We start from the raw sequence: 22,407 nt of genomic DNA on the forward strand, positions 1-22,407 counted from the left end.
AAGTCCTTAGTATTGTAACAAGTTGTATGTACAAGACTACTGTCCAAATATCTCTGTCAATAATATTTGTAAAAAAAACCTGTGTTATATATTTTGTTTAAAATGCTCCGTAAATCAGATTCCAAGGATATATAAAATGCCGTTTGTTTGTTTAGCGGTGTTTTGAAGTTTTTAAAAGCTTTTGAGGGAACTTTCAGGGTTTGTTCATTTGTATAAAAAAATGAATTAGGTCAGCAAACTAATGGTATCCCTTTTATTTCAATAGAAAGAGAAAATAGAATGTACACTCAAATATATAGCGCTGTATTTTGATTCCAAACCCGAAAGGCAAGGTTTTGATAGAAATAGGTTGCTGCAAATATATCTGTTGAAAGTTAATCAGTTAATAATGATCGCATTTCTTTACAAGATAACATTTTCAGGATTGGGCCATTAATTGACCTGTTATAAAGATTTTGTTTGGGGTAACCTTAACAGGAATCTCCCCCCCCCCACAAATTCAAATGTTGTGTCATAATTTTAAAGAAAGGATGTTTGAATCCACGACATTTTCAAAGAATCATGTACCCTCCCCGCCCATAATCCAAATAAAAGACAACATTTTAAATCAAATAATAAAACAATTCACCATTGTGTTTTTCCTTTCATTTAAATATATCATTTATTAATAAATAATTAATCTAACAAAGTGAAAACAAACAACACTCATTAATAATTCAATTTGTTTGTACAACGATGTGTATTGTTTTGCAAAAAAATGTACACGTAAGTGTTTTATATACAACTAAGTTTCGATCGGGGTTGAACAAAGAATTGACTAGAGTGGGATTCGAACCAACGACCTCCGGATTACCGTGCCGGTGTCAGGTGCGATTGTGTCCACCATGCAATACTGTCCGCTCCTGTCTGTATTGTATGTGCGCGCGTTAGCGAGCGTGCATGCACTGAACCTACGTGTATGCAGCATGAATAGTGTTCACGTATTTTATGATTGCAGCAAATACCCAACGGCCGAACTTTCCCTTGTCATTCATGGCATGCACTTAGCTTATTAAAAAATGGCAAAAGTTCCGTCGACCAAGGGCGTTTAGTTTACTGCAAGGACGGTTTTTGCACGGGGCGGACACAACTGCATAATGCAAATGTGTCCGGGCGGACACAATTGCATTATGCAGCAGCGTCCGGGCGGACACGATTGCATATGCAAAACCGTCCGGCGGACATTATTGCATATGCAACAGTGTCCTCCGGATAGTATTGCATAAAGGACATAATCGCATGCGACACCGGCGACCAACTGAGCTATCTAGCCCTATGTTGGCGGTGTCCCTATTTTGTCAACATCTTTCGGACAGTTGAAAATTTAAACGAATTTTCTTTCCATTTCTATAGTAAAAGTTTTCATACTTTCAATAGTAAAAAAACAATGATGTTTCTTACCGTCCAATCCTGTATCCTGTAAATAAATAGTTATGATCTTCAATTCGTTTCATTCAGTTTTGAACTGATTGATCTTGAAACTGGTCTTTTTTCTTAAGTGTCTCATACAGCATCCACGGAACACCATCAACACACCAAGTGTTATTTTTCTCAGATAACTTGAACATAACTATGGGATCAAAAAATACTTTTTATTATAACAAAAACTCGATAATATCGTCCCGTTTTGACAGATTACGTCGTCTCTAAACCAATGAAAACAACTTCACTACAATCAAATGAGTATACAAAACCCCATTAATAATCAATTTGTCGAATAAACGGTTTTAGTCAACGTAAAGTAGAAACAATAGTCGACGAACACTAGTACACTGGTGAACTACCGTTCTGTTTAAGTCAACATGGGTGCATAGAGCAAAGAGCATAGAGCAAGGAACTGGCTTATTTTTCTTCGTTTGGTAACTTCAACAAAACATTCACAAATTGTTTCCAATAAAGCGCGTTCATCCGTATGTTTAAGATATAAATCATTTCCAGTCAGTGAAGAAAATGAAGAAAAAGTAATTACGACAACAATACCAAGAACAAACAACAAAATATTCTACGTGCACAAAAGAAAGTGGGACAAAGGTGTTTTATCAGGGAAAACTTTGGGGGAGTTGTTTTAAAACAACCGTCAAAGCTATATTGTATTGTCAGAGTGTGTGTTCGGGCCCAAGTCATGGCACTTCTTAAGTGGTTATAAAAAGTGAAAAAGACACAAAGTGTTTCTGTGTAGTGCAGCAGCATAGGCATAATGGATTTGTTGACAGAAACAAAATAATACAAATATTATTTACACGACGTTCTTTGTTACAAAAGTTTTAACTTTTTAATATTAAAATTTTAATGAGTTTATACGGAAGTAGTTGCAGAACACTTTTTTCTCTCCTCAGATTAAAAAAACATGTTGCTTTCTTTTCCTGAGCAGAAGTTGTTGGGAAAACAAAAGGCAATTAATACGTCATCAAATAATTGATGACGTCGTCAAATTAATGCATAATTATACGTCACTTTTGTGTTTACATTACGGGACGGATCACAATTTACATCACTTTCTGTAAGTTCACTATTGGACAATGTATAACATAATGTGCACTGTACTTAACTAACGAGTTTGAAGTGAAGACGTGCGATGCATCCCGTGTATAAAGCACGAAAGACTAGCGGCAAGTCTAACCAAGTGTTGAGGTTCTGTAACAGATTTCGAACGCGTCAAAGGGTTTATGTTAAACACTTAACAGTGCATAGGGCCCATGAGTTGTGTTGTTGAGTAGTGGTTACAACATCAAACTTAAACATTGGTGTTTAGCAAACTTTGATGTACTGAGGACATTTTAAACGCTTCCTAAACACAATGTTAACGGCTGATGCGTCAAACTAAACGCCCCAAATGTTTAAGCTTGATGTTTAAACCCATGCTTTACAACACAACTTATGGGCCATATACACTGTTAAGTGTTTAACCTAAAACCTTTGACGCGTTCGAAATCTGTTACAGAACCTAAACACTTGTTTTTACAGTGTAATAGGGGTAAGCTGCAGGCAGAACCAAGTCTGGACCCTTGCTCTATAAATAAAACAAAACGCTATGGTAAAACGCTGGAAACACGACCAAAAAATGGCAGAATAGTGATTTAGATCCATCCCTTCTAGGAACCTTGTGGTCACAATTTTAGTTGCAAGATATTAATACTGAGTACCATAAATGGTTATCAAAAACAAACAAAACATACTTCAAAACTACAATGAAATATTAACTCTGAAATGTACAGTAAATAAAGTATACATCTATCGACAGTGTCTGATAATAATATCAATAATCACACGAGAAAAATAATAAGTTAATTTTGAGGCAGGAGGTGACAGTATATACAGAAGTCCTTTGAAATATTGTTAACCCAGAACTGTATTCAACCTTCTTAAAGACACTGGACACCTTTGATGTGTTAATGTTTTAAAATTTCTACAGCTCTCCATTGCTTGTTTTATTTTGAGTAATTACCAATAGTGTCCAGTACCTTTAATATATGCTACAAGGCAATGGTGTTGAGCTCAGTCGTAATACAAATCAAACACCCAAACAACAACACCCACAACAGCAACAACAAACAACAGCAGCAACCCAATGCATGAAAAGCCAGGTAAAATGTTCAGGGCTGGTACAATATTGTCAAGGGACGGTGGCCGTTTTCCTCCCCCCTGAACATGGACAAACACGGATAATTTCGAGGAAATATTTCACCAGAAATATTGTCAGGTTTTTCGGAAATTATTTTCGTCATGTTTTTGGGAGGTATGACCACGGATCAATTTATTTACATCAGTTAAAGATGTCGATTAGATTAGTTCTCAAGACACTGCCGCTGAGGGCGTTCGGTGAGGGCAGGCAGTCCCCTGCCAGGGTGTTGTTCGGGGAGTGGGCGGGCATGGCTGATATAGTCAGGACATCGTCGGCAACGGCTGGGGACAATTCGGAGGCGTTCTTCAACTCGCTGTAGGACAGCCCCTCTGAGGTAAATGAGGCGTCATCATCGAGGTCGTCATCGTCGTCCGGAGACCCCATCATGGACCCCTGCTCAGAGCCGCTGGTGCACCCTCCGTGGAGGCTGGAGACGCCCGCTGTCGTCGACGTCGGGCTGCTACGGCCGTTGGTTGACGGGGATGAGACGGAGGTACCGGTCATGTCTCCCTGGGGAGACGAGCAATCAACGCCTTTGTCACCGTTGGGGTCCTTCTTAAGGAGGCTCCGTCTATACTTGGCACGGGCGTTCTGGAACCAAACCTGGGAAGGAAGGACAATTTGAAACCAAATGATTTCTTGATCAGAAAGAATAACGCAACCCAGAAACTCACAGTCATAATTGACTCACAGTCGAAGTCAGGGTGCCTGAACCAATTGTGGGTCAGGCTGACAACTTAAATGGAAAACCTGCTAAGCACTTAAAAATCTTGCTCAGCAAAACAGTTTACCAGTCAATATTCCATAGAGTTTAGATTGTTGAGACTGGTGCTCCACTCATTTTTATTAGCAAAGAAATTTGTCAAGCAGTATTTTCTGCTGAACAGCTTTATGAAATTTGGCCAGACGAACTTCTTCTCTTTACGACACTGGGTTCTTTTGCGTGCATTTGTTTTAAAAGTTCAAAACACAAGATGAGCACAGTGGATTAATCGATACAAGGCTTGGATTTTTTAATCAGCCAACTTTTTGAAACTGAAATTGAAACCTATCAATGCTTCTCCCAATAATAATTACCGCAATTGTACATTTTCTTGAACATTTCTGATGCAATCCCAATCAGCTTGACTAATCTGGGAAAACATACACAGATGCGGGGCAAGATATCGCGTGCCAAACTAATCTACGATCCGAAGTTGTATGGTTTGAATGAATGGTTATCGGCTGCGCCATGAAAAGGTTTGGAAAAGCCCCTTATACTTTGAAGAAAAAAAAAAATGGCGATAAAAATACCGTCATTTACCTGCAGAACTCTTTTGGTGAGACCAGTCTTCTGTGCGAGCTGTTTGAGGTCTTTAGCATCAGGATTGTGGTTGATACCGAAGTAAGACTTCATTGTGCGTAGTTGATGATGTTTGAAACTCGTTCTCATTCGTTTCGTACGCTGTGATTGCTGTGACATGTACCCGTCGCTGTCCAGTCCTAGATGTCCGTCAACCCCACCCAAACCTAGAGAAATTAACAGAGAGAAAAAGACAGAATTGTTTAAGAGTTATCTCTTTATGGAACTATGACTATCCATGGGTTCTTTACAAGAGATCGCACAACCGATCTCACAAAGAGTTATACTCGAGTTTTGTGAAGAAACAAAATCACATAACTAAGGTGGGATTCGGACCCACGTCCTTTGTCAATCTCGAGCAGATGTCTTTAACTAGACCACCGAGATTGCCCGGTGGCTGGGACAGTTTGGATCCTATATTTGAGCAGCGGGAAGCGCACACTGTTTTTAGTTTTTGGTGATCAACGTTGTAAAAAGTACACAATATTAACATTTGAACTCCTTGTTTCATTTCCAACACAAACTTTCGAAATGTTACAATCTCCCCCAAGAAGTCACAATTAAGAGTAACATTATTTTAAAACCAGCAGGAATCCCTGACTTCAACCGGCGCACTGTCTATTCATGTCTACATGTTTTTCGGTTGATAGTACGTCTCGTGGTCTATCCACAAGTCGTTTTTAGTAGCCGTTTCCACTTAGTTCCCTGTCGTCTCTCGACATGTGGCCTCCCTTCAATGTCAGCATTTTGGGCTCCACGGTCCGTGAGGAAATGAACCATGACAGAAGTAAGAATTCAATGAAGTTGCAACTATACTACTAGCGAATTTCAGTCAAGTGCATCTCCAACTATATCACGGACTAAACGGCCTTCAAACAATAATTTTGGCGCCACACCTTGCACGTGGTTATTTCTCTCAAGTTTTCCTGTTCTTGTTTGATTCGTCAATACGTCAATGCGGTATGCTCAAACGTAGAGGGCACTATATTTGGGCAAGCTCGGGGTTCATGTCTGTGTAGTTAGACTGGGCCCCTGTTAAAGAGAAGTATCTGTTTTACAGAATCAGTGATTTAATTGGACAAGATTTCATTGAATGAATGTGATTTTGATTGGTCCGAAGTGACGTTTTGCAGCAGCACTTCCTTCTGAATATGAATGCACGTGAAAGGTGAAGATGGACGGGGATTGACCGAGGGCAGAGGCCACTCACTGGCGTAATTCACGAGCCTCGACGTGTGACGTCAAATGTAACGTCTATATTTGGGCAAGCTTAGGTAGGCCGACAACACTAGAAAGGAATTTTGATTGCATGGTGCACCAATTTCTTTTGGAAGCGGAATTGAATTTACATCCCCTAGTTTGAATACACATAATCAAACAACCAGCCTGGATAGACATTTCATCAAGAAACGCTAGTTTGTAAAAACGATCACTATGGTTTACTAATTTTGATTAATTTATTTCCTTTCATATCAGGCTTATTTTGATCGTCGCAACAGCAACAAGCAAGCAACTGTGATATAGGCCTACATGTTATGATGTCTCCAAATGATTTCCCCCCTTTGCAAAGTACAGACTGAATTTTCTCTGAATGGATAGCTAATACTCGAATGAAGTCAACAAGCTTTCAAAATGAAACGAATCAATTTGTTTTCTGACTAATCTGGACAAAAAGGACCTTTTATGAATACAAATGTACTTTTTTGTATATTTGACCACAAACAAATTTGTGCCCGAGGTCCAATGTCGTGTCACCTGCGTTGAATGCGTGAATACACGTCATTTCAATAACCATTCAATAAAAGTCAAACGAATTCAGGCGACCGTGTTCAATGTGTGCCCAGCCCATTAAGTTTTCCAAATCGGGCGTGTAATGCGGCTAGTCGCCGCGGTGCCTCGCCTCACAGAACCCCGGTAATGGTAAGGGGACAGCGTCCGGTTGAAGTCGCCGGGCCGGACGCGTCGCTCGCACGGTACTGCCGGGCCGTCACCGAACCCACTGGTCCCGCTTCAGCTTGAGGCGCTAAACCGCTCGATCGAATACCATTACATCGTAACACTGGATTTTAACAAACAGCATAATGTCGTTGAACTCTGTGTGTCTTTATTCTGAGCTAATTCACTGGAAAATAATCACTGATTGAATCTTTTGTTTCGTTACTTTGCGGTGCCAAGCAAAAAAATACAATTATGTGTTGTTCACAGACGTGTTTCGATTTGGAAGGTATAATGAATAAGTACACGGGACATGACGGCACCTTGCCGTTCAGGACCGTTGTATTCTTTATAAAATGGTAAACAAACATTGGGTATAAAAACATCCACAAACAACTGCATTGTGCGCTATTCTTGGGGAACAGAACATCAAAATAAATAGAGTTGACTTGTTCACATCGAACCCAAAGTTCATCAGACACAAATTACTGTAAGTATCAGTGAGCTTCGTGAGAAACACACACCCATAATGACTGGACAGATCTTTAAAAAACAACCCTTCAACAATAACACAAGGGGTATACGGGTTGTTGGCCCATAGGTCGTTGACTTATTCGTTCCATATTATAGAAACTCTGCAACAGGATTCGAACTGCCTCTAGCTACCGGGGCAACCTCGGTAGTCTAGTTGGTAAGACACTGCTCTAGAATTGCAAGGGTCGTGGGTTCGAATCCCACCCGAGTAACATGCCGGTGATATTTTTTTCACATGACTCGGGAAAGTACTAAGTATACAGTGCTAACAGTAACACACATCGGTGTATGGGTAAAAACCAAAATAAAAAACTCTGCAACAGTAAAACGAAATACACAAAAGCCACAAGTTATGGATAATTTGGGTTGAATTTTGTGTTCCACCGGCTTCCCATGGGAGCCCCCCTCTCATCCACTTCCATCTAGGGTCGCCCTTACAAGCGCTAGCGGATAAGGAGTATTCAATAAGACAGACTCTTTGTTTCAGAAAGTTTGAAAATACATGCCTAGAAAGTTTTTGTTTTTCGACAGTGTCAAAATACATGCCTGTAAAATGTCAATTGGTAAATATTTCACTTTTTTCCTCCATGATCATAACAAGCTGCTTCACTTCCCCCTTTCACAACATCAGAGGGCATGGCACTCAGATGGAACTCCTCAACCAACAGAGGGCGCTACACAATCGAGACCCCAAAACGCAAGGTTTGTTTGTTTTAGATGATCTCCAGTCAAGGGAATTCGGTTCCGAGTCAACACAGTGACCGTTAACGCTCGATAAAAACCACCAAAAACGTAAATGGGTGTTTGTCACTTTTCCAGCGAAGAAAGTGTCAAAACAGCCCCCGGTGCCACTCGAACCCTGTTGGATTGGGATGACCAACTCAAACCACTGTTGCTACACTATTTTGTTGACCCCTCTTCTGGCTTTCAGACATTTTTCGAGTGACAGCAAGGCCACTACGCCCTCATCGGCGCCACTATAGTGTCCTCGGGGTACGTGTTTAACACATCTCAAACTTTGATATCAATTGCAATGGTCAGTGTACGGAGATCGGTGATGAAAATTTTGACATTATAACAAAATCAAACATTCCTTTACAACAAAAGCTCCCACACGCAAACAACTTTTGGTCCTTCGAAACTGACTAAAATAAGTATGGTTGTCTAAATACTGAATCAGTTGATTTGTGCAATTCATAATCCCAAACCAGTGTAAGAGAGAGATTGGCTGTTGCAAGCTTGATGTTTATATCCCCTTTTGGGAGTTTGCTGATTTCCCTTGACGGGACCTGATAACAAACAGAAACTCCAACACGCAATACAACTTATGGTATTCCTTGGAATATATAAACCCATTAAGGCGATCTCACATCTCCTACTTCTTTGTCAAGTTTTCTTGCAACCATAAACAACGGCTGAAATTATCATACAATAATCAAAACATGAACATGAGAAAGACAAAGTATGCGAATGCACTACGAAAGTTGGATTATTGCCCGGAACAATTTCTAATGAATATCATCTGGATCAGAGACCGGCTCTGCCAGAAATTGTTCCCGTCTCGAATGTCTGCATATTATAATGACGAATGTCATCTTTGACATCCATACATGGTTAATTATTCTAAACTGGTGTCCATGGATTTGATTAGAAGGAGCATTGAGCGCGGCCATCTTGAACTGGTTACAGACAGTGAGTTTCTATATACTTTACAACTGAAGATGTTAAAGGCATGTAGACACTATTAGTAATTACTTAAAATCATGTTAAGCATAAAAACTTACTTACTAATTAGTAACGAGCAATTGAGAGCAGTTGATAGTATAACACATTGTGAGAAACGTCTCCCTCTAAAGTAGTCGTAGTTGTTGAAAAAGAGGTAATTTCTCACTAAAAAAATATTTAAAAAGCTTCAGGCCTGATGTCTTTTATTATTAGTTTAGGCATCTTAAAGCACACATTTATTGTGCAACAAGGGTGTTTTAGCTTTCTTTATTCTCTCGCGAATTCGATGACCAATTGAGTCCAAATGTTCACAAATTCGTTATTGTATTCATATGTTGTGATACACCAAGTGGGAATGTACTGGTCTTTGACAATTCGTTCCCAGCGCCTTTAAGAGGAGCAGCCAGACTACAAGGCTTTTTATCATGAAAGCTGCACTCAGAGTTTGAGCAATCGAAGGCTAGATTTGCTAGACCTTCTTGTGGTTTCAGAGCAGTCATTTTGAATTAGTTCCATCCGCGGTCATTGTAGCAATGGGACTGAAACAAGAGACAGATGAAGAGAGTTGCAACAAGGCCTCCTGTATCTACGACCAAGTTGTTTTAATTATTATTATTCCTTTCAAACTAGAACTTAAATGCACTGGACACCATTGGTAATTACTCAAAATAATCGTTGTCACAGAAAACTTATTTGGGAACGAGGAATGGAGAGCTGTTATTAGTATAAAACATTGCGAGAAACGGCATGTGTACATCAATATACAAATCTTATGATAAAAATGGAAGCACCTAATTTTAGAGCGGCCTTTTTGAACTGAACGAACTTATGGACCTTAATGTTGCGAGCGGAGAAGGGTACCAGACGAGCTGCCAGGGCATATTTTTCAAATACATCACATGCGAATCTTGAACTGTTTACTGTTGAAGGCTACTCTAGAGAGCACAACCCTCATTAGGAATTCAATTTGTCTCACCAATGCTAAACGGAAATGCTAAAACAAGGAAGCGCCACCGGCGGCCATCTTGAACGATTCAATTCGCCAATCTGTCCCGGACTGTCACCGCTAATGCGCATTAGCCGGACTCTAGTAACGACTTCGGACGTTTCTGATTTGCAGATGAAGGACGCGATACGGCGGCGTGTTCCGGTGGGGGCGGGCGTCAGGAGCTCCGGAGCGGGGATAATTCGGACGGCCCGGACATCCTTGAGGTCTAAACGAAACCAAACTTTCTTCCCCGACCGGAGGATCTTATTCGAGACAGGATGAGGAGACAGAAGCAAGGGCCTAGGGTTGATGGCACGGTACAGGGGCGAATGTTTTTTTCTTTTCTTTTTCTTTTCTTTTTTTCTTTTTAACTTGGCCGGCTTGGATAAGCGAAAAAAAAACTCACCGACGCATGTTCCATGTACAGTACTCTAAAAGCAAAAATCTATGGTTAATGGTCTGACGTTTCGACCCTAGCAGAGTCTTTTCTCGTTAATGGCCGGACGTTTCGGGAGCAATAACGGGAGCGGGGGCGAGCTTGAAATAACTCTTCCGTTCGCTCCGAATCCTTAAAATAAATGAGTTTATTTTATCCACACAAAAACAATACTGAGGGTCCTGATGATGTCTAAATATAATATATAGTAATTAGATTGAAATAGTTTGTTCAAAAATAAAAATAGAGATGGAGTTAGGGAAAGAAACCACACTAGGTTTGCGTGACAAACTAAAATATTTTTAGCTCAATGATTGCAATCAGCGCAAATATACTTCAGTGAAGAGCCACAAGATATACAAATTCAAATTCATACTAACTTGATTTTGGTGGGACACCATGGAGTCAGATACTTGAAAGAATCTACAATAATTAATCTAAAAGTGCAATTACATACAATTTACAAAAGGAATATCTTGAATAATGTTATTAAAAACTTTACTTTTATTTTTAAACCAGATTTTGTTTAGATTTGTGCTTAAACTTGGTGTTTATTCCGCGCACTATACTTATTTGTAGCCACTTCCTTTGGTGCAATATTTCCTAAATTGTAAACACTTACTTGGCTGTTCGGCAGTGTTGAAGTACAAGTTTGTTTCACTTGAATTGTTCTCTGTGGGTTTATTGTTTTAAGGGGAACAGTGGAATCACCGATGTGGTTCTAGAGTAAAAAACACCCCAAGTAAATAAACAAATGAGAAAGTTATCTCAATTTGATTCGGGTTATTCCTAACTTGATAAGAAACTGTGACTATTAAAAAAAAGAAAAAAGAATGGGACGCGGTTAATAAATGATTCCATAATATCGTCATGCAACAGTCGTAGAGAGGCATCGCCAAATTCAAACATGTTGTTAAAAGGAGAGTGCACGTGACAGATATCCATTTTGAAAAGGGGAAAGGTCCCACTTGACGGCGACATATTGCTGGTGCCAGCAGCGGGTTAGAGCCGGCGCGCCGGGGGGAAGACAGGGCCAGTCAGAGCCCTTGACTGGTCAACTCTCATCTCGGTCTATGAAAGCTACAACCGAATCTAGTAGAAGAGAGAGAAGTTTTGAAGTGGGACAAGAATAATTTGTCATCAACTACACGAGACAATTTGTTTTGTTCGAAAGGGGGGGGGGGGGGTGGGGTGAGTCTGAGAGGGCCTTCTTGAGTTCGTGTTTTAGGGGTTGATGTGACCGCATTTTTGTAGAGGGGTGGACTAGGCTATGTGGGTCAAATGCGGTTTGTCGATCGTCTTGGAATTGAAGACATTTCAGAATGTCAAAATGAGAAGAGGAACATGAAAACTTAAAGGTACTAGTGTTATTATTACGCAAGTTTTAGGAATAGGGCTACAACAAACAACCTCTTTTGGGGGGAAATTTCTTCAATAGGGCTACAACAAACAACCTCCTGTGGGGACAAATTTCTTCAATAATGCAGAAATGCAAATTAGGCTTACATATCTTTCTCGATTACTACAGTTACTTCATCAAGTTGTCAACTCATTCATATTTCTCTATACGAACACGTTTTTAGCGTACGAGTTTTTTTTTTAAGATAGCCTGCAGCACCCCAAAAAGTGTACCGTTGAACGTGTCTTTTGACCGGCACACTCGCTAGGTCAGTGACCATGGTGTCCCCGTACTACCCCATACAAGGTTCTTAGGGAATGTTTCTCTTCTTTTTACAACTTTTCTGTCAAATCAGCACGCGAGAGTAATCATAAAAATGCTGAAATTATTCCGCTCTTGTGGTTCCATTGCGGGTACAAAGAATGGACTTCCTTTTACGATGCAGTAGTGCCAAAAAAGTCTTCAGTTTAAAGCAGGGGTACGGTAACTGCGAAAGTTAAGAAACGGAACAAGAAAACTTGCGTTTAACTGTGTAAAACATTGACCGCATCTTTCGTGCGTATCAAAGCGCCCTTTTAATTTGAAGTTTGTTTTATACAGAGCTGCTTTGGCACAGCTAAACACAACACGCTTATTGGAATAAGGTTACCAGCCGTAACACTATTTCAAATGTACAATCTTTGACTGGTATCCTGCTTTTTTTTTGCTGAGCAGAAAAACATTAAGCAATTTTCAGCTCTATAAAGATGGACCGAAGCTCCACGGTGGAAACTTGCACAAGAGCGAGAACCACAGTGACAAAAAATGGTTGTTGTGTATGTACTATGTATAGCTGAAAAGATTAAGGTGAGAGAATTTGTTTTATAGAGAGGGTAAAACTTGTCACAATGGTCGGTATAAAAATGAGGATAATAATGGGGTATGGGGGGGGGGGGCTCTGCCGGGGTGAACGGTCTGCGACCGGGTGGACCTACCTGAAATATTATTAATGTGACCCCACCCTAGAAAAGAACCCCCAAACTTTCAAAACGCAGTAATTAGTGTAAAAGTTAATGTTTAGTTAAGGGATCCTATGCACAATATTGAGTTATGGCCGTTGTAATTGTGTTTAAGCCATATACTAATTTCAAAATCACAGGACTCGGGAAAGTACTGAGTATACAGTGCTAACACACATCGGTGTATGGGTAAAAACCAAAATTAATATTTCAAAACCATTCGGAGAAACTTTCTTATGTCTCAAATTTGTTTTTATGTTCTGTGAGAGGTAGTGATATTCATAAATTACAAAATACTAAAACGGAAGGGGAACCATGAAAGAAATGAACTATAAACAACTATGATTAAATATTATTGCAAAAGAACACTGTTACATGAGTTTTTTGTTCTATCTATCTATCTACATATTCCTGCACTCATTTCAATGTTGCAATACAAAAATAACCCTTTTGAAATAAAATTAATGGCAATTATAATATCGTGACATTTATACAAATTTCATAATTGCATTGGTTAAAAAAAATAATAACAACAACAACACAAAACCAACATAGATTTTGTTGTACAAAATGATGACTAATTTGTGATGTTACACCGGGGGCTATATTCATCGTGCCATACACCTCGGTCCTGCCCCCCCGCACACGTGTTTTGCCCGGCCGGGTTTAGGGACGTGACTTCGCCTGGGTTTTTACGGGCCGGACGGTGGTCATGTAGGCACTACGGTGTTAAACGATTCCTGCATGCTAAGAAGGTAATGTGACGAGAATTATATCCAATTACAGAAAATTGAAATACTTGGTGGGGGTGTTGGGTTGCAGTTGGGTTGTAGTCTCGTCTGTCTGTGTAAGTTATAGTCGATACTGTTGCTATCGGTTTGAATAGTATCGATATTAGGGTGGGTTAGAGGAGGCGCGTTGCCTTTGTATTGGGCGCTTTTGGGCTATAAAAAGCGTCTGTTATAAAACGAATGGTTGGAAAGATGTTTTAGAAGTAGAATATAAATATTCATGTAAACATCCATTGAAATTGCGTGGTGTTTGTTTAAATTCACGACAGAAACAAAATTATACCACGGTTTGGGAAAGGTCCACAGTTCGAGAACGTGTACAACACCAAAGGAAGCTGTTGCAAGAAAAGTTAAAAACGAAAGAGGGACAATATAGGAGGTCCACGGTTTTGCAGGCGTATGCAAGCTTGGGTGGGGGCGGGAGGGGGGGGGGGGGGGGCTCTCAATTTTACATTCTAACGGTACTTATAATATTCAGAGTAGGAAAAGTTTTTCAGAGTGTAACTATATCATACACGAATTCAACTCTGTGGTCTAAATGGTCAAAATAGATACACTGCTATCAAAACATTATAAATAAACAAAACATTTGCTATAAAAAGTCATTACTTTGTTAACCTTAAGGAAATTGGGTTAATGGTATTGATCAAGTTCAAGGTCCCAAGATGAGACGGCTTCCGTCTGACGGACGTCTTGAAGTAGATGGGTCTGAACATGAGTCAAGTTGAGGGAAGGGGCTTATCCGGTGACTGTTTCGTGTATAGATATTTTGATGTCGTGATGTAGGCCTACTATTTATAGTATAGTCTCGTCAACGATGAAAACCAGGCTGCAGATTTTCGTTTTGTGGTTTGCGCAAAAAGCAAGTGGTATGCTCTCTTTTTTTAATCATTGTCTTTCGTACCATACTTAATTTGTTTAATAGTACACCCCAAACAGTCGTCGGTGTTGCTCGCTCAGCAAGAAAGTATAAAACCGGCCAATAGGAACTAGGGTTATTGAAGGCTTCGGGAGAGAATGAGATTCCGGTTTATATAAAGAATGCTACGACGCCGAGACCGCAGACGACAGTAAGTAGAGAATGGGCGGCAACCCCGCAGTGTGGACAAATTGGGTAACAGCAAGTGAGCTTTGTAAGCTGAGCTATGCATCCCAGCGAACGGTATTCAGAAACGTAACACAAAACCATTGCACACACACAAAAGTTTTACTTTATAATACTGGAAGAACCAGGGCTGATATAATATCACTATCATAAATCGGTGACTAACCCGTCATAGAGCATCAACATCACCATCTGAGATGTATTTAAATTCAATCTGATCCCCCAACAGAAGAGAAATTCTTACAGAAAAAACTTCAAGACCTATCCAAACAAAGCATAGTTATGCTCCCCGAGGTTTGTGCGGTAGGACTACTACAAGGCCGGGGCGAACGAGAGCAGGAGACCGCTGGGAGGACCCGGGGTCCCGCCACCGCCCACCGGGCGGAGGAAAGATACCCCGAAGAAGATATCCCTGGACTTTTTGTTCTTCTGTCTTCTACTGTTTGGTTTCAGGGGGATTATTTTCCGGAGAGATATATTTCTTTTCGGAAAGGGAATCCGCAAAATGATTTGGCCTGAAGGTCCTTTTGGTGGTGTTTTCGTATCGTGTAAAATGTATGTTGTCTTAAGAGCTGAGAGAAGTTTTGGGGTCTTTTTGTGGCCGAGGGACAGAGCTCAACATTTAAAGAGAGTTTATTTCGGACTTGGTGAAAGGTATTCGGTGTCATCTTTGCAGTTCTGTGAAAAAAAGCAAGACAGTCCTCTAAGAACAAACTCTACATGGAAAGTAGATACACACAAGATGTGACCTCAAACAAACAAAAAACAAAACAAAAAAAACTTTTAACTTTAGAGAACTGTCGATCTTGAACTATATTCAGATTACGGAAAAAAAAGAACTGTTCGATTTATTTTCTCTTTTTCTGATGTAATGGAAACAAACCACAGTAAATTGGGAGATTGTCGCCATCAAGAAACGAACAGGAGAACTGACCCAAGATTCATGAAGCTTGTAATATATCACAGTTTATTCGACTCGATGTGGAGCAGTACCTCTTTCCCTGATTGATATTAATGATGATGAAGATACGAGTGAAGACAGACAAACACTCAAACAGAAGTTCACTCTCCACGTCTCCTAAACAAATTCTAAGAGGGAAGGATAGGGAAAGGGAATAATAACGAGAGGTTGGACCAGATGTCTAGGCGACGTTTGCGAATGAAATGCCTGGTGCATCGTACGGTGGAATTCGGCGGGGTGTTTGTATTAAAGATGTGAGGCAGTTTATTTACTTAACTTTCGCAAAAATAAACCGAACAATCTTCTCTACATGCTTGTGTCTGTACACTTCGAACACGCTAAACGTTGGGTTCGAAGAGTAACGATGTTTGTGTACGTTTTTGTATTAAGTGGGACGTAAACCATGCTCCCACGAATTATGGTAGTTAAAGTCAGTTTATAAATTGAGTGTTTAGTGTCTTCAGTACTTTGAAAGGCATGGTACTAATACAAGAAATGCAGACTATCTTATAAGATTGCTTGTGCTAAAGTTTGGAATAATATTTATTGTCTTCTATTTGTCAAGTGTGGTGTTAAAGGAACACGTTACCATGGATCGGACGAGTTGGTCTATAAAAAGCGTCTGTAACCGTTTTTTTATAAAATGCATATGGTTGGAAAGATGTTTTAAGTAGAATACAATGATCCACACAAGTTTGCCTCGAAATTGCGTGGTTTTCCTTTTACTGTGCAAACTAACACGGTCGGCCATTTATGGGAGTCAAAAATTTGACTCCCATAAATGGCTGACCGTGTTAGTCGACGAGGTAAAAGGAAAACCGTGCAATTTCGAGGCATGTTTGTGTGGATCATTGTATTCTACTTTTACAACATCTTTCTACCCACGTGCATTTGATAACAAACGGTTACAGACGCTTTTTATAGACCAACTCGACCGATCCAAGGCAACGTGGTCCTTTAATGTTCACTATTTCTGCCCCACGATGTAAAACAGCTTTTGCTAAACTTTTAATCCTGTACAAAAGATGCTGCGATAAATAATACATAAATTATATAGGGTCAATAACTTTTTCTTCAAAATCTTTAAATCAAATTCGTCTATAATTCTCCTGACAATAAATCACTCAGGTTATTTTAGGTAGTGATGTTTAATCACCCCCATCTGATTGTAGTCGTGTTACAGTTATGTCAACATAACAACAAAGGTGGGCACAACTCTAAAGATTTATTAGGATGCTGGAGGAAGATTTGTGCAAATTAGAGATTTACAGATGATCCCAACAGAAATGAGATAAGAAACACTCTTTGACTTGAGGTTTCCTCAATGACCCCCCCCCCCCATGCTGTATAAAGTTCAAATCGACAACCCCATGTTCACTCCACAGTACAATGAAACCCTGTTAGATATGAATCCGCACACCATATTTCATCAACGGGGAAAAATGTCAGTGGCAGTGAAAGCCGCCACAATCTCAACACTGACCTCAGTTGACCCCATGACCTCAGAGGTCAAACGCAAGGGGCCACTGGAGACCCTCCCGTCTACTCCGCAGATGGGGGCTGGGAGAAAATGAATTTCACGCGTCCCGAACTTTGTCACGAAACATGGGATCGCGATATGTCACCTAGCTGGCCACGACCCCTGTATTATATCCGTCATAGATTCAAATCGACCATAAATCAAAAGTTTTTCTGGAGAGGGGGTTCGTAAACCAGCAATAAACACTACCGTACTCCCTCGAGATAACGCGAGATCTCGGTTAGTGGAAGCGAGACTCGGGCATAAATCTTCCCCGGGTTGTCGAGTTTGGCGGACTGCCTTTCGACATGGGAAATGAGCGCTCGTAAATTGGACGGAACATTGGGCAGGTTGCGACGACAGCGAACTTCAGGGTGCGCGGCAGAGGGGTGCTCCCTAGACGTTTCTCGCGGGGCTGTGAGTGGGCTACGTCAGGTGAGTGTACACGGGCTGTCGATGTGGCCGCGCTGTGCGCTAAAGGAAAACGAGAAACGTCTTGCACCAAGACTAGGTGCTCCCTCGCCAGGCACGGCACCCTATCATTCAACCCTCAGTGAGGAGGGTGTACTTGGATCCGACTGGGATGTATAAGGAGGTCGATTGATGGGGGGTTGATGCGGGTGACTGTGTGTAAAAGTGGGGGAGGCAGAAGGAGGGGGGGGGGAGAACCACGGCGCACCCTAATAACATGGTTTTGGGTGACTCTTTAGGGTTGTACTGGGATTTGGCTGGGGTTTTATTAAGGAGGTCGATTGATGGGGGGTTGACTCGGGTGATTGGGTGTATGAGTAGGGGGAGGCAGAGAGGGAAGGACAACGGCGCACCTTAATAACATGGTTGGTTTGGGCATGGAGCAATAAACTAGTTTATTGCTCCATGGTTTGGGTGACTCTTTGTAGGAGGTAGACGAGATTGTGGCTACGATGAGCAAAGGTTTGAGACACAGACACAGCATATTGTTAAAGTAGGGTGGGGTGGATGGGTGTCAGGGCTGAAGAAGGTGGAGGGAAGTTTCACACAGAGAACGTCAATCGATTTGGGGTCATGGATGGAGAGCGATCAACTCGATGACCAATTGGGAAGTTTCACACAGAGAACGTCAATCGATTTGGGGTCATGGATGGAGAGCGATCAACTCGATGACCAATTGGGAAGTTTCACACAGAGAACGTCAATCGATTTGGGGTCATGGGTGGGGAGCGATCAACTCGATGACCAATATTGAGCCAATTGTTTAGTACAGATTTGTTATTTTTTGCATAATTTTGGGACACATCAAGTGAAGACCAAAAGTCCATATCTAAGATATTTTTCTTCCACGATGATTGCCGTTATAAAAAGGCAATTCCACACAAACTTTGCCTCTTTCTTGCCCACTGTTAATGAGCCCCTCATAAGTTCATCCCAGTTCATCCATACAAGTAATGAGAACGTTAACTCTACGGCTGATGAATGACAACATACAGAAAGGCCTGCATTGAAACACACACACACAAAGACACTTAAAACATGAAATAGTTAGCTGATAAATAACACCATCAAATAAAAACGTCAACCTGTAAATGGTGCGAAGACAACGCGATCTTTATATACACAAATTATTATATATACAAACCTCGTAAAGAATACTATTTTTTTATTTACTCGCGAGGGATATGAGCGATAATTTACACACGTGTAGGGGCCATGGTGTTTAGAGGGGGTATCGATGTCCATATCCCGGGGCCATCCTATTCCATCAAAAAATTTTCAGACCACGGGTGACCCATCAACTCGGACATGACCCCCAGGGGCCGCAAAAGGGGGCAGCATCAACAAGGAGTTGTTACCTCTTGCTGCCCCCATGGCTAAGACGGGAGGGACACCCCTCCGGACCATAGGCAATAAGGGATGTAATATTTACTGAAATTGACTTGGAGCATGAAGGAAGACTACCCTCCATGCTTGGAGCAACCACGGCCGGTGTGCACGTGGTGTTTAGGTTTAGAAACTGGTCAAGGTTTGAAGTTAAGTCAGCTCAGAAAATAATTAAAGGTTATGTTTTAAAGACACTGGACACTATTGGTAATTGTCAAATACCAGTCTTCTCAATTGGTGTATCTCAACATATGCATAAAATAACAAACCTGTGAAAATTTGAGCCTGATTGGTCGTCGGTGTTGCGAGATAACTATGAAAGAAAAAACACCCTTGTCACACGAAGTTGTGTGCTTTTAGATGCTTGATTTCGAGACCTCAAATTCTAAACTTGAGGTCTAATTCGTGAAAAATTACTTCTTTCTCGAAAACTATACGTCACTTCAGAGGGGGCCGTTCGCACAATGTTTTATACTATCAACCTCTCCCCATTACTCGTTACCAAGTGATGTTTTATGCTGATACTTATTTCGAGTAATTACCAACAGTGTCCACTGACTTTAAAGTCAATATAATTTTCACACTGAAACCATATTGACTCCAAATTCTGTACTTTCTTTTAAGGACTTTAAAAAGTCCTTCATGTGAATGGGAAAGTTGGCTTCTAAAGGACCCCGTAATAATACGGGCTAGTTCGTGGTTCAAATCATAAAACCTCTGCACATCGTCTGGTCACACTCTCCTAAATGCAAGGGCATAATGGCTTAACCCTTCGTTGTTATTTCTAGTTTACTGTTTAGTCGCATTGAAACTGTCAGTTTGATGAACGTGTGGTTTTATGGTGTAAAAACAACACACTCTTCGTGTAAAAATACACAACAGTCTATGATTATTTATTAACTCTTAGTCTTATACTCATGGTAAGAGACGATCATTTAAAAAAAAAATATTTTGAGTAATTACCAGTACTGCACATGTCCAGTGCCTTTAAGTAAATATAATAGTGTAAATATATTTATAGTAAATATTTGAAATACAAATTCATTATTCACACAGATACGAGAATGTTAAAGGACATTGCAGCATAGCTTTTGGGTTTTTCAGGGTGAGTTGGGACAACCTTCAAGTTCGCCAGCTGTACCTTTAAGACAGGGGAGTTTCTGAGTTTATTTAATCTTCCATACCGGGGTCTCGGCGTTGTTGTTGGAAGGGTATGAGGCAAAACAGACCGCAAAGAAGGCGAAGTGGGGTTAAGTTTTCCCAATCCGCCCCCTGACCTTAACCCCTGGATCAGGTTTCACGGTCTCTCCCCGGACAGGAGCTGTGTGACGTGGGGGCTCACGGGCCGATCGACGGTATCAGTTTTAGTCCTCCTACAAACCCCCTAGAAACTCTCCTCGACAATTCTTCATGTGGGGAGAGAGGAAATAAATATGAACAATTCCTCAGGGCTTTTTCACCACCTGAGTAAACTGTACCTGCGTCAAGCATAACCTCATAAATCAAACCGGTCTTTACTTTATAAATAAAAGGTTTTTATTTTTTACGTCGAGTCGTTGAGTGTTTCATATTTTTTTAAGAAAACAGTAAACCTCCGGTGTACAACTATGTATGAACCTCCTTGGGGAGATGTGTTGGTTCTGCGAAGAACCGGGGTGGTCTCGACGTTTCGATTGGTATACTGAGCTTGTCTTCAGGAGAACTCATTATTTTAGTTTTCCTCAATGCAGATATTTTCAGCAATGCAGATAACTTAAAACAGTGCCGAACTGTTTTGTTTAGTTGCCTTTTATGTCCCTTTAAACCTTTCTCCTCATCGCGTTGGAGGACATCAACCTTCTCCCCAGGTCACAAGAGACCAACTCGGCGCAATAGGACAACAGGGACACGGGTTAATGGATCTGGGGGCGACGTGATTTCTCCCTTTCCAACGAGCACAAAGGCACGAACTGACAAATTGGTTTTATAGGGGGTTAGAAGGGCTGTGTAGCAAGTATCTGAGTAGGAGAAGGAACGAATTGGCTCGTCTGACGAATGTGACATGTTAGACAACTCGAGTTGTGACTGGTGATTTGTAAATGTCCAGCTCGGTTTGTATCAACTCATCTGATTGGCTGGCTTGAGCGTGGTGCGCCTTCGTCGTGTATCCAAGCTGACCACTGATATTTGATATTATAGAATTAGGACAAAGCCCTCCATTTATGGAGGTTTGAGGTTTTGAAATTCGCGGTGAAGTATTTCACGCAAGGGCCGTGAGGGGGGGGGGGGGGTTACACATAAGCACAATGTTTAGGTTCATTGCCCAATTTCATAGAGTTAGCTAAGCACAAAAAGTAGCTAAGCACAACTAAATTATATTTACCAGAACAGGGTTACCAGTCATAACACCATGTCAAATGAACAAGGTTTCCGTTTGCGGATTTGCAACGCAAAGAAAACAAAATGGCTGCGCCATGACATTGTACAATTCCATACTTATTTCCCTTTACTTTAAACCAGTTTCCGTAACATATTGCCAGAGCTTCTTAGGGATAAAAGAAAAGGCCAACACAGAATATGGAATGCAGATGGTTTTTTTGTTTGATGGCAGCGACGAAAGATTGAAGGCGACATCAAAATTCCACGGTGGACCGTCATCCGCGGCCCAGGTATTTCAGGGGTTAGCGATCTTATTTATTTGTATCCATTTCAATACTTGGCGCGAGTGGTAAAGACAATATTAAATATTATAATAAAGCATAACCAGTCGCTTCAACCGAAAAATAAATCTGACAGTGAAGGATTTTCAAAATAAACATTCAGTATTTCCTGCATAAGGCGCTCATTGTTATTATTTTCTACATAATACGGTGAGAATTTCAATTTTGTTAGTGCACTATACACTAAAGAGCATGCACCAAGCATCATTTTCTGTGAATCAAAGCGATTTGAAGGTCGTAGCTTTTAGGGATTGTTAAATAAAAATTGGTAAACTACTGTGCCCTTTCAACCTCGGGCACTGTGAGTATGAATGGCACCCCAAAATTCGGATACGGCTTGGTTTGGCGGCCCGGGTCTAAATTGACGGCTTTGGTATGGGGCGGCTAAACGGCTAGGATCGCTGGCTGTAAATGGCAGCGTTATCGCAGCAGCCGACGGCCAAACAGACGTAGCCAA

The 22,407-nt window shown here is 40.9% G+C and overlaps 1 protein-coding gene across 2 annotated transcripts in view; it reads right to left on the reverse strand.

Annotated features, from left to right (window-relative positions):
* Positions 1-733: 733 nt before the first annotated feature.
* The window catches only part of LOC139948351 (LIM/homeobox protein Lhx9-like), a 92,847-nt gene continuing 71,173 nt past the window's right edge, over positions 734-22,407 (reverse strand). For both annotated transcript variants that reach the window (XM_071946492.1, XM_071946491.1), the window contains 2 exons: positions 4,965-5,170; positions 734-4,264 (listed from right to left, as the gene is read on the reverse strand). In XM_071946492.1, the coding sequence (XP_071802593.1) occupies positions 3,803-4,264; positions 4,965-5,170 (668 nt within the window). In that variant the 3' untranslated portion in view covers positions 734-3,802. The remainder of the gene's footprint in view (positions 4,265-4,964; positions 5,171-22,407) is intronic.

This window comes from Asterias amurensis, chromosome 15 (assembly GCF_032118995.1).
Source record: "Asterias amurensis chromosome 15, ASM3211899v1".
In the NCBI taxonomy this organism is placed as follows: Eukaryota; Metazoa; Echinodermata; class Asteroidea; order Forcipulatida; family Asteriidae; genus Asterias; species Asterias amurensis.